Below are 12,868 nucleotides of genomic sequence, written 5' to 3'. Positions count from 1 at the left end.
TTTTTTTTTTTTTTGGTGTTATTCAGACTCTTTATGCCTTCATGGAGGGGAGTCCTATGTCACATGCAGTAATGGAGAAGGTTTCACAAGAAGTAGGATCCCAGTTGAAGACTTTGAAGTCACTGTCAAACACAAGATGGGCATGCAGAGCAGAAGCAGTGGCTGCTGTAAAACAAAACTACTCCATCATTTTACAAGCTTTACAAGAGATTATCAAAACAACTCGCCTAGCTGATGCTAAAATAAAAGCCAGGGGCCTTATCCATGAACTAAATTCATTCAAGTTCATCTTTGCCCTTCACATGATGCACCCTATTCTCCAGATGGTGGTAAAAGTGAGTAAGGCTCTTCAAGCTCCCGATCTCAACTTACTTACTACAATGACAGGGGTGAAAAGCTTGCATAACTCTTTGGCTGTGATGAGAAGTGGCCCAGAATATTTTCAATCTATTTTCAATGACAGTGTGAAAATGTGTGTAGAGAATGATATCGATTCCTCCAGTTAAGAAGAGAAAAACGTTCACTCGTATTGATGACGCGTTTGAGTCCCAGCATCACTTTGATACAAAAGAGGAGCAGGAGAGAATAACTTCATTTTACTCGCTCCTAGACTCAATGATTACCGGCATTGACCAGCGATTTGAATAGGAGACTAGTAAAATTGTGACTGCAATGGGAAAACTGCTGAGCTTAGACATTGGCAGGGACTATATGAGAATCATTGCCAACAAATTTAAAGTGTCCTTGGATGAGTTGGAAGCTGAAGTCGGATGACTTCGGGGTTATGACAGATCTGTTCCTAAAGATAGCACTACGAACACCACCAGAGAGTGGCTTGATTGGCTAAAGGAATCGGATCGGTCTTTCATGTTCTAGGCCGTTTACAAATCTATTCAATACTTTGCAGTTTTACCTGTTACAAGTTGTTCATGTGAAAGCCTTTTCAAAACTAGCACATGTAAAAAAGAAACTAAGAAGTACAATGTCCCAACAGCGCCTCGACTCACTCATGATTTTGCATATTGAACAAGAATTGGCTTCGTCAGTTAATTACAATGATGTGATTGAAGAATTTAAGTCCATAACACCTGGTGAGCGACGTCTCATTCTCTAAGACAGGAACCTAAAGAAACCTTAATCTGTTTTGGTCAATTTGGGTTAGCTCATTATCTGGTTAAAGATAAAAATCATGACAATTGACTGTGTCTTTGTATACGCCTGGTTATCACTACAGCAAAAATTTGATATTTTGTGTCTCATTTTTTAAGTTTGTATTTTTTAAGTAAAGTTTAGTTGTTAATTTAAAAAAAATTAAGTTTAGTTAAGTTTTGGTTTTTTTAGTTTGTTTGATGAATAAAAATAATGTCCTTTATGACTGAGTATTCAATAAATGTTCGCCTTAAAAAAAAAAATCCCTGGGTGCACGCCCTAATGAAATGTGCTGCACATGTCTATGCTCAGGATGCTATACAGAGAGAAAGAGAGAGAGAGAAATCTCACCACTCTGTGAAGCTTGAATCTCAGGGTTGCAGGTAGTGTTGGTCATGGGGGGTCTGGAGTGCTGGAGACTGGTAGAGAGCCCACAGCACAATCAGTCAGAAAGATGAAGTTCCAATGGAATTGATGCGGAATTTGGATCCAGGCATCAGAACATTTACTTGGGCAGGGGTAAGGGTTTTTTGTAGGGAAATAACAATGAACACTAGATTTGTTTATGTTTAAACCGATGATTTAAGGGAGTATAACAAAGTTGGTTTGGTCCAGGCTACACAATAAGAATTGATCATTCCTGGCTATCGGCAGTGTTCCTTCGAGGGAGCTACTAATGCAATTAGGTTGTTTCAGTATTTTGGATATCAATAGAGGATTTATTACTAGAATTAGTCTGATAATTACTGAGCTGGGTGTGTGCAGGCATGGGTTAATTACCGTCTGGAGCAGAGATTTCCCATCATGCAATGCTTCCCTGCTTTCCTGATCCCAGAGTTCAGTATGGTTCTTGCCTTGGAATCTCTGTTCTCCATTCTGTATGCTAATGGAGATGCCTCCCTTTCCCATCTTTGAAGCAAATGAGGCTAGGGAGTTTCCTTAATCCTATCACCGTTGTCTGGAGGGGCTTAGGTGTGTCTCCCATGGCCTTTTCATTGCTTTTTGTAAGTCTTTCTTCTGATCGGTTTTGGCTCTTCCAGAGGCTGGGGGAAGGGGCCTTCATGAGTCAGACTGCAGAGCTCCTTGACACTGTGGGATGAGGGCGGGGGGCAGAGTGGCAGGGGGGACCTGCCAGACATGGGTGGAGGGAGACCCTGGACCTGCAAGCCCACAATAGTGGTGGGGGCCCCAGAGACAGCTCAATAGCTGCACAGTGCCTCCACTTTGTCACAGTATTTATAGTAAAAGTCAGGGACAGGTCACGGGCTTCCATGAATTCTTCTTTATTGCCTGGGACCTGTCCCTGACTTTTACTATAAATATCTGTGACAAAATTAATGATCTGGATAATGGGAGAGATTGCACCCTCAGCAAGTTTGAAGATGACACTAAGCTAGGGAGAGAGGTAGATGCACTGGAGGGTAGGGATAGGGTCCACAGTGACCAAGACAAATTGGAGGACTGGGCCAAAAGAAAACTGATGAGGTCCAACAAGGACAAGTGCAGAGTCCTGCACTTAGGACGAAAGGATCCCATACACCACTACAGGCTGGGGACCGACTGGCTAAGCGGCAGGTCTGCAGAGAAGGACCTGGGGATTACAGTGGACGAAAAGCTGGATATGAGTCAACAGTGTGCCCTTGTTGTCAAGAAGGCTAACGACATATTGGGCTGCTTTAGTAGGAGCATTGCCAGCAGATTGAGGAAAGTGATTATTCCCCTCTATTTGGCACTGGTGAGGCCACATCTGGAGTATTGCATCCAGTTTAGGCCCCTCATTACAGAAAGGATGTGGACAAATTGGAGAGAGTTAGTTCAGCAGAGGGCAATGAAAATTATTAGGGGGCTGGGGCACATGACTTCTGAGGAGAGGCTGAGGGAACTGGGCTTATTTAGTCTGCAGAAGAGAAGAGTGAGGGGGGATTTGATAGCAGCCTTCAACTACCTGAAGGGGGGTTCCAAAGAGGATGGAGCTCGGCTGTTCTCAGTGGTGGCAGATGACAGAACATGGAGCAATGGCTGAATATTAGGAAACACTATTTCACTAGGGGGGTGGCGAAGCCCAGGAATGGGTTGCCTAGGGAGGTGGTGGAATCTCCACCCTTAGAGGTTTTTAAGGCCCAACTTGACAAAGCCCTGGCTGGGATGATTTAGTTGATGTTGGTCCTGCTTTGAGCGGGGGGTTGGACTAGTTGACCTCCTGATGTCTCTTCCAACCCTAAACTTCTATGATTCTGTGAAACCTTAGCCTTAATCAGAAATATTGCTATGGAAACTTAAGAAAGTTGTAAGAGACAACAGTCTGAAACCCAGTAACACTACTTTGTTGTTCTGTGACTGCAGAGGTGTTAACAGGGCATTGAACATTAAATGATCTTTAACAATATGTTCTGACTACTTGCATTAAAGAAATCCATTCCACCTTGGTTTAGTAGAGAGACCTCTGATTGACCAATAAGAATCTGGTGTTGCAGGTCCCCATAGTGCAATCTATATTTGCTTCTCCATTGTCAGTGCAGCTTTTATTTTGGTGAGTTTTGTACACAGATGCAGACATGTGGACTTGCGCATCCAAAAGTTCTGCAGCCACTGAACATCAGTCCAAACTTTCATTGTTGCAGAAGATTTTTGCCCTTGAGAAGGATGTAAGATGACACAATAGAATACACTTACTGAATACACCTCTACCACGATATAACACGACCTGATATAACATGAATTCGGATATAACGCGGTAAAGCAGTGCTCCGGGGGGGCAGGGCTGCACACTCCGGTGGATCAAAGCAAGTTCGATATAACACGGTTTCACCTATAATGCGGTAAGATTTTTTGGCTCCCGAGGACAGTGTTATATCGGGGTAGAGGTGTATTTGTGAATCAACTTCTACACACAAGCAATGACGTGTGAACATGGGACACTAAGGGCTGGATCCACAGGCAAGATAAATGCAGCAAAAGGCAATCCTCATTGGTGGATCAAATGCAAAGGAATTGCTGAAAACAGGACAGGAAATCAGTCATACTGGAAGTCACATGACCCAACAAAATAAACTTGTGCTATAAAAAGAAAAAAAGGTAGAATTAAAAACTCCAAATTATAAATCAAAGTACAAAAACCATAGCAAGTGCTATAATAGAAGCACAGATGGAATTGCTAAAACTAATTACAACTACTTACTTAACATTTTTTTGATGAGCATTAACTATTCAAATAAAAAATAAACAGCACAATGACATGCATTGCACAATGATAATACAGATAAATGACGATGTGTTCAGAGTAATAAGCGTAATAGAAATAACATTTCTAAAGGAGCAAAACTATCATTAAAATGGATTACAAGGAAGAGAGCAGGGAATCACAGCAGCAGATAAGACAAATTTGTGAACTGTTATGAGACTTAATGTAGACATGTAATGATAAGACTCTTTTAAATACTCAAAATGTGTGACGCAGAGTTTGAGGGAATGTAGGTAAAATATTTCACTGCATCAAGTCTCCTGTAGCAGTAAAGTAGCACCAGGGGCAGCAGGTTTGTATATTTTTTGGTGACATCCAGAAGAGGTCCAAGGGAGTTTTGCTGTGGGAGGGGGTTTGAGGTGCAGGCTCTGGGAGTGAGTTTGGGTGAGGGGTGCAGGGGATTGGGGTGCAGGAGGGGGTGCAGACGTGGGGCTCTGGGAGGGAGTTTAGCACCTCCGCACATTATATAAGAGAAAGAAGCTGCAGTGATTTCATATAGACATATAAACTGATAGAATACTCAACATGTGTGAGGCAGAGTTTGAGGGAGGGGGTGTATGTACAATATTTCACAGCATTCAGTCTCCTGGCTGTAACAGTAAAGTAGCACCTCAGCATTTATATAAGACAGAGAGACGCTGCGGTGTCTAAGCATTGACAGTCTAGGAATTGGGATGCCTGCGCCTTTAAGAACACAGCCCCAGGAATCTGCCCTCTTCTCCAGCACTGACATGCAGTGTCCTGTGAGGAGAACTAAAAAAGCCTCTGCCCCCTGCACATCCCTATATTTGCAAGAACAGCAGGGGGTCAACTGTTAGCCCCTCTCCCCCTCCCTGGATGGGGGTTTTGTCCCTGCACAGGGTCTGGCAGCGTCTCCCCCATGGGCTTAACCCAGGCTCCCACCCCCCATCCCGATTTTTCCCCTCCAGCTCCTCTTCTGCCGCTACCTACAGTAGCTTGATCCCACCAGCCAGTAAATTTCTGCCCCCTGCTCAGACCCTGACCCGCCCTAGCCCCCTGCTGAGATTTGCCCCCTTTGCCCCTTTTTAATACCTCCAAAGACCAGGCAGCAAAGTCTGACTCCAAGTAAGGGCAGAGTGAGGGCAGCTGCAGCAGCGGATGTTACTGCACCTGCTCAGTTCTGATGGGCATTTTGAGAGGGAGCTTTTTGTGTCATCACCGGCCATGCCGTGAACCAAAGTCAGGCCATGTAGTACATGAGATGCTTACAACTTCACTGTCCAATACATGAGCTAGGCAAAGGTATCACTAGCATTGCTAACACAGAGACACTCCTAAGAAGCAACAGACACTGGGTATGTGTGTGAACTCACTCCAGGAGATTAGCCCAGGCACATCCTCCTGACCTAATACCAGACAAGAGGGTTTGACAGAAGTGATGAATAGGGATGTTTTGCCCGAGACACCTGGAGCAAAGTACAAGGGGAGGTAACAAGCAGATGTCATGAAACACGTGAGGTGGTATGTAAGTTGTTTGTCTCAGTCTATAAATGTCGGGGTACCTCAATTTAACCCTTTGTGCGGCCCAGGGGAAGGCAGAAATTCCCACTGCTGACTGAGCTGCTCCTTGGCACTGGGCACTCGTGTATTAGTGTATCTGTAACCACAGAATCAGGATGCTAGAACTGTGCCTTGAGGGCAATAAACCTGGCTGAGTGCCTTTGTCACCAAAGTGTGCCTGTGGTCTTTCTTTCTGGATAGTACTATCGAGGTCTGCTGAACCAACTGTCTGTGCAGGGCTGGGACAGCATACAGAGAGAGCAGGCAAGCACGCCGACTGACAACAATTTGCAGAGGGCTGTGATGGCAAGGAACACAATTTCAGGGGCGGCAAATTTCCCAGGCTTACATCCCCACCTATGCCGCACCAGGAGTTACTATTTGTATTGTCCAAAATGGCTTTTTTATGCATATAAAAAATGGTTAATAATTGGTCTCTGCTCCACCTGGTGCCCAGTTAAAAACTCTATGATGATACCACGGTTATGGCCACCTCCCTCCCTGGACCTTCCACTTAGAGGGACAACAGTGACCTGAGCTCTAGCTGGATTCTGCGTTGTATCCTTAGGGGCATAAGAAACGATCTGTAGCAACAAATATGATGATGTCACCCATTGTGTTTTGTTTGTATTAGACTGTCTGAATTTGATTACAAGACTTTATTATCTTACATAGAGAAACAATGAACAGGGGATATATGCAGGGATTTGCTTTCATTGCTAGTGGATTTTGTGCCTTACACAATGTCAGCTCTGTGCAGTTTCAGAGGCTGTACACACAGAGGGTGAACATTTAGCCAACACCCTGGAGAAAAATACCATCATACTGTGCGTATCAGTGCTGAACATGAGAGAGTGACAAAGCTGTCAACATCCTCACTTTCCTGACAATTGTGTTACATGGACACAGCGGGGGACCACAAAGACTGTCTCAGTAACTCCATGCAGATCATCTCCATTTCTTTTTCACATTAGTGCTGAGATTTTCAATGGGAGTTTTCAACTTAATTTTAATGGGGGGCTGATTGCTTAAAACACCCGGGAAGCTTTGAAAACCTCAGGCTAAGTTATTCTCTAGGAGTCTCTGCATGTTTTGGTGAAAGCCACATATTTACTGACTGCTTTGCACAAGGCTTCTTTCACCTCTCTGTTTCTCAGGCTGTAGATGAGGGGGTTTACCAGGGGAGTCAGGACCGTGTAACAAAGAGAGAGCACTTTGTTCAGGTTTCTCAGTGTATCATGTTTCGGTAGCAGGTACACAATCATTATGGATCCATAGAAAATTGTCACCACAATGAGGTGAGAGGAGCAGGTGGAAAAGGCTTTTTGCCTCCCGGTGGTGGAAGGGATTCTCAGAATGGTGGTGATGATACACATGTAGGATGTCAGGGTTAGTAGGAATGGAGGCAGGGTGAATACAGAGACTAATATGAAAGCCAGCAATATGACCTGGTGGGTATCAGTGCAGGAGAGTTCCATCAGTGGGATGGAATCACAATAGAAATGGTCAATTTCATTTGTGCCACAGAATATTAACTGTGATAGGAATAAGACAAAGATAGCAGTAGCCAAACAGCCATTTACCCATGACCCAGCAGCCAACTGGAGGCAAAACCTGATATTCATAAGAGTTGAATAGTGCAGGGGTTTACATATCGCTAAATACCGATCATAAGACATTGCTGCTAGGAGATAGCATTCTGTACATGCCAGAGAACCAAAGAAATACAGTTGTATGATGCAGCCACTGACTGAGATGCTTTTGTCCCCAGTCAGGAGACTGGCCAGCAACCTGGGCAGGATGGTTGAGGTGTAGCAGGTCTCCAGGCAGGACAAGTTGCCCAGGAAGAGGTACATGGGGGTGTGAAGGTGCTGGTCAGCCGCAATGAGCACCACGATGAGGGTGTTCCCGGCCACGGTTGCCATGTAGATGACTTGGAACATCAGGAAGAGAAGAATTTGCAGGTCAGGGAGATCCCCGAATCCCAGAATGATGAATTCTTTGATGGCCGTTTGGTTTCCCCAGTCTCTGTCTGCCATTGTTTGAGTCCAGGAACAATAAAACAAGCTGTGTAATTGAATTGGAAGAACATAGAGTTTAAGGTTAGTCAAGTTGCATTAATTAATTCCATAAGTATGCAGAAACTCCCCTTCCTTTCCAGATTACAGGCTGAAATTTTAAACCTAAATGTAGAGTTCAGAGCAAAGTGCCAGAAGTCTCAATTTGAGAACAGAACATTTGTATCCATGTAAACCATCGTCTGCCATGATCAGAGCAATCACTACTGAAACAGCCCATATCTCTGGTAGCCGAGTACTGATATAGCGGATCAGAATATTTCTTTATCTACTATGATATTCCCTCTAGTGACATCTTAGAGCTTAACAATGATGCTTTAATGCTGTATTTCATTTCTGGCAATGACCAGAATCATGCCATGTCTTAGGAGTCAAAATCAAACAACTAAAATCTTGGACTGAGATTTTTCAATGCAGTTTAGAGTCCTTAGGCAATGACCTTCTGTTAGATTTATTTCTATTAATTCTACAAATATATCCTGGTATATTCAGCATTTCAGGGCCCTGTAGGAAAAAGAACAATTTTCACCCCCTCACAAGAGATCTGTTCATGCCATAAATTATGAAGTGGAGTAAATTCTCCCTTAGTTTCTCTGGTGGTGATGGTGACATGGTAAGTGACTGGCAATGCCTTTTCTGTTTCCTGACGTTCACTATGTAGCAGTAATAAAAAACAGCTCTTTGTAAGGTGGATCTTAGGAAGGGACAAAAGCAGGTTGATATGCAACCCTAACTGGGGAGTGACCCTCCCCACGCCATAATGATTGTGGGATGATAATACAGGAACAAGAAAGGCACTCAGGGCGGGGGAAGATGCTGTCCCTGAACTTGGAGTCTAGAAACATTGTGGCATGCGTGATCTGGGGTAATAAGACTCTATCACCACTCGCCACCCCATTGGGGCACACATGAGCCAGATCCCCAGCTGGTGTAAATCAAGGCAGCTCCATTTTTGTCAGTGGGGAAGATCTCCAACTGAGGACCTGTCACAAGACATGGATCTCACGCTCCATGTCTGTGAAAAGGTGCTGTGAACAGTGACTGGCACTGCTGTGGGAAGGTGAGGCTAAAACTGTTAATATTCACCTGAAGAAGAGCTCTGTGCAGCTCGAAAGCTTCTCTTGTTCACCAACAGGAGTTGGTCCAATAAAAGATATTACCTCGCCTGCCTTGTTCCTCTAATATTCACAAAGAACATTCATGCCCCTGTTTGGAAGGTGGTATAGAAATGCAATCAGGAAGACAGTGCTCACCTGAAACCACAGGACAGTCCAAGCTTGAAGTGATGAGCTCTTATTTCTCAAGGTTCAGCGGCCAAGGCTCAGGACCCTCAGCAGAGGTTCTTGTCTTTCCTCTTTCTGCAGAAACTGGATTTTCTCAGTGAAGAGACCTGCAGTTACCTGAAGGGATGAACCGGTGGATTTGATCTTCGTTTGGAAAAGGGGCTTCCCCTTTGATTTACAAAGTGTAAATGCTCCCTCATATTTGTATTCTGTCTTCACGCTTTTTAATATGGCCCCACTTTAACCTTTCTCCCACTTGGTTCATTTTGTGTCTCCAAAGCTTTGTAGCTAACAGTGTCCCGTGTGACTTGCAATTATACAAGTCCCATTCTACATTTTTTAGTTTAACAATCTTTTGTGGAAAATATTTTAGATCTTGAACAAACACCAGCTTACATTTTTGGAAGATGCCTGTCCAAGGTGATGGGCTGTTATAATGTACAGTAGAACCTCAGAGTTACGAACTGACCAGTCAACCACACACCTCATTTGGAACCGGAACTATGTAATCAAGCAGCAGTAAAGACCAAAAAAAAATATTTATTTTTTTTAATTCCAATACAGTACAGTACTATGTTAAACATAAACTAGTAAAAAAAAATAAAGGGAACATTTAAGAAAAAAAGATTTGACAAGGTAAGGAAACTGTTTTTGTGCTTGTTTCATTTAAATTAAGATGGTTAAAAGCAGCATTTTTCTTCTGCATAGTAAAGTTTCAAAGCTGCATTAAGTCAATGTCCAGTTGTAAACTTTTGAAAGAACCAACATAACGTTTTGTTCAGTTATGAACATTTCAGAGTTACAAACAACCTCTGTTCCCGAGGGCGCTCATAACTCTGAGGTTCTCGTGGACTTGCACCACCCCTTAATTAGTATTCAAGATATGCCATCATCTAATGGGCATTTTTGAAAATAGCTGCCCATATGTCACCCTTACAACATGCTGCTACCCACTTTCTCATTATTGTATTGGCCGCTGAAATCTATTGGTCACGAGTCAGTATTTCTGACCTTCCCCCTCCCTCACTTTTCTCTACTCTGCTGCCATTTAGTGTCCATTTCCCAGCATGACAGCCTGTTACTCTGCTCTCCTGCAGTGCATTCTTCTTTTTGCTTTCCCATTCTTAGCTCTTATGTCACCTGGTGCCCATTATTTAGTATAACAGCCCATTTCTCACTACTTAACATCTGCTACTATCCACAGTTCATTAGAAGGCATCAAGGTCCTTTTCTCTTCAGTCCTCTTTACTCACCACTCATACACTATGATACAGCTTCACCTCCCTTTCCACTTCCCTCGGTTGGTCATTTGACAACATAACATCTCCTTTCTTGCCCTTCCACTTTGGCTGCTGTCCATTGGGCAGCACCACTACACCTGTCCCATTCTTCTGCCCTCTAGTAGCCCTAGACAGCATAATTGCATCTCTCCTCACTTCTGACCTTTTGCTGGGTGTGCGCTGTTCCAAATTCTAGCCACTAGCAACCAAATCACACAACATCATGATTGCAACATTAGTGGCTACGAGAGCATGTACAACAGCAGCGGCTTTCAATGTATTAGCAAGGGTTTCCCCTCCATCCAATGCATTTGTGTTGATGTGGGGTCTGTTTCCAATGGAAACACATAGATTGAACCTACCGTGACAGAATCCCCATTGCTCTCCAGGCTGAACTTCCATACACGCCTCTGAGAATCTAACTGTCCAACTCCCATTTCAAAGTGATTTGGGCGCCTAACTCTATTAGGTCCCTTGGAAAATCCTTTCCATTGTGTTGGAGCCCTACCGGTCTCACTGTTGCCCAGCTCCCTTACCTCTGGCCAAGCCCTGACATGCTCCTAGTGACTGAGCCAGCACTGCCGTGTTAGGTACCACAGGAGCTCTGCCCATTGGTAGGCAGTAGCTTTGTAAGGCACCTGGGGCTGACTAGACACAGTATCCTGAGAACTAGCCCTCTCAGGACGGGCGCTTGTTGCAGTGAGTTTTGGGGACACTCTTTGTAACAGGTCCCCTCCCTTTGAACTTCTCTGTGCAGTTGGTGGCAGAAGAGCAGCTGCTGCCCTGAAGGGCTGCAGGAAGAGTCCCTCTTCAGGGACTGTTTGACAGACCCAACTGCAGAATTGGCCTCAGTTCTATGTGTGCCTGGCAAAACCCCTGCTGGGTATGGACAATCCCAGTGGACCTAGCATGTGCATCTACTTCTCTGGGGTTGCCCAACCTCCCTGCTTCCAAGGGCCCAGTGAGCCTGGAGCAGGTGCTTTGCTGGAGCTGGTCACCGCCAGGCTTAGCCCAGATAAGAGCTATGAGGCTGTTCCTGGTGAAGTGTCCAGAGGTCACTGCTGGGGCCTGGTTGTTTGCATCCGGCCTGTGTGAGCACAGTGAAGGTGGCTGGTCTGCAGAGGGCTATGCTGGCAATAAGCACAATTTCAGAGGTGGCAGATTTCCCAGGCTTACATCCCCACATATGCTGCACCAGGAGTTAGTATTTTTATTGTCCAAACATTTATTTAGATAAAAAATGGCTTTTTTACGGATATAAAAATTGGTTAAAATTTGGTCTCCACTCTGCCTAGTGCCCAGTTAAAAACTCCATGATGGTACCACGGTTATGGCCACCTCCCTTCTGGTCCTTCCACTGAGATGGACAACACTGAGTGCTGAGATTTTCAAAGGGAGTTTTCAACTTAATTTTAATGGGGGCTGATGGCTGAAATCACTCAGGTAGCTTTGAAAACCTTAGGTTATTTTATTATGTAGGTGTATCTGCACATTTTTGTGAAAGCCACATTTACTGACTGCTTTGCACAAGGCTTCCTTGACCTCTCTGTTTCTCAGGCTGTAGATGAGGGGGTTTACCAGGGGAGTCAGGACCATGTAGCAAAGAGAGAGCACTTTGTTCAGGTCTCTCAGTGCATCACTTTTCGGTAGCAGGTACACAATCATTATGGATCCATAGAAAATTGTCAACAGAATGAGGTGAGAGGAGCAGGTGGAAAAGGCTTTTTGCCTCCCGCTGGTGGAAGGGATTCTCAGGATGGTTGCAATGATACACACATAGGATGTCATGGTTAGTAGGAATGGAGACAGGGTGAATACAGAGACTAATATGAAATCCAGCAATATGACCTGGTGGGTGTCACTGCAGGAGAGTTCCATCACTGGGATGACATCACAATAGAAATGGTCAATTTCATTCAGGCCACAGAATAATAACTGTGATAGGAATGAGATTAAGATAATTACAGCCAAACAACCATTTAACCATGACCCAGCAGCCAATTGGAGATAAACAGGGCCGGCTCTAGGTACCAGCAAAGCAAGCAGTTGCTTGGGGTGGCAAATTTGCAGGGGCGCAAGAATCCAGCCTGGGAGCTGAGAACCAACAGGGGGCCCTGGGAGCTGTAGTTCCTTGGTTAGCTCCCTGCCTATAGAGCCAGCCCTGGAGCAGGGAAAGAACTACATTTCCCAGCATTCCCTCGGCCGCAATTAACAGGAAAGGGAGGGGGAAGGAGTGTGGAACTGAAACCTCATGCTGCAGCTTGCTGTGAATGGTAGGGACAGAGCCAGCTCTAGGTTTTTTGCCCCCCCCCCCCC

The 12,868-nt window shown here is 44.6% G+C and overlaps 2 protein-coding genes across 2 annotated transcripts in view; both read right to left on the bottom strand.

Moving 5' to 3' along the window:
* Nucleotides 1-6,984: 6,984 nt before the first annotated feature.
* LOC113407813 (olfactory receptor 6N1-like) lies at nt 6,985-7,950 on the bottom strand. Its single transcript, XM_026658233.1, has one exon. The coding sequence runs from the start codon at nt 7,948-7,950 to the stop codon at nt 6,985-6,987; it is 966 nt and encodes a 321-aa protein (XP_026514018.1).
* Nucleotides 7,951-12,010: 4,060 nt separating this feature from the next.
* The window catches only part of LOC113407812 (olfactory receptor 6N1-like), a 2,355-nt gene continuing 1,497 nt past the window's right edge, over nt 12,011-12,868 (bottom strand). The window contains exon 2 of the mRNA XM_026658232.1: nt 12,011-12,560. Within this exon, the coding sequence (XP_026514017.1) occupies nt 12,011-12,560 (550 nt within the window). The remainder of the gene's footprint in view (nt 12,561-12,868) is intronic.

The sequence above is a fragment of the Terrapene carolina genome, unplaced genomic scaffold, assembly GCF_002925995.2.
Source record: "Terrapene carolina triunguis isolate 2854851 unplaced genomic scaffold, T_m_triunguis-2.0 Scaffold419, whole genome shotgun sequence".
In the NCBI taxonomy this organism is placed as follows: Eukaryota; Metazoa; Chordata; order Testudines; family Emydidae; genus Terrapene; species Terrapene triunguis.
Note: the sequence above shows the minus strand (reverse complement) of the source record. Positions and strands in the feature narration are given on the sequence as shown.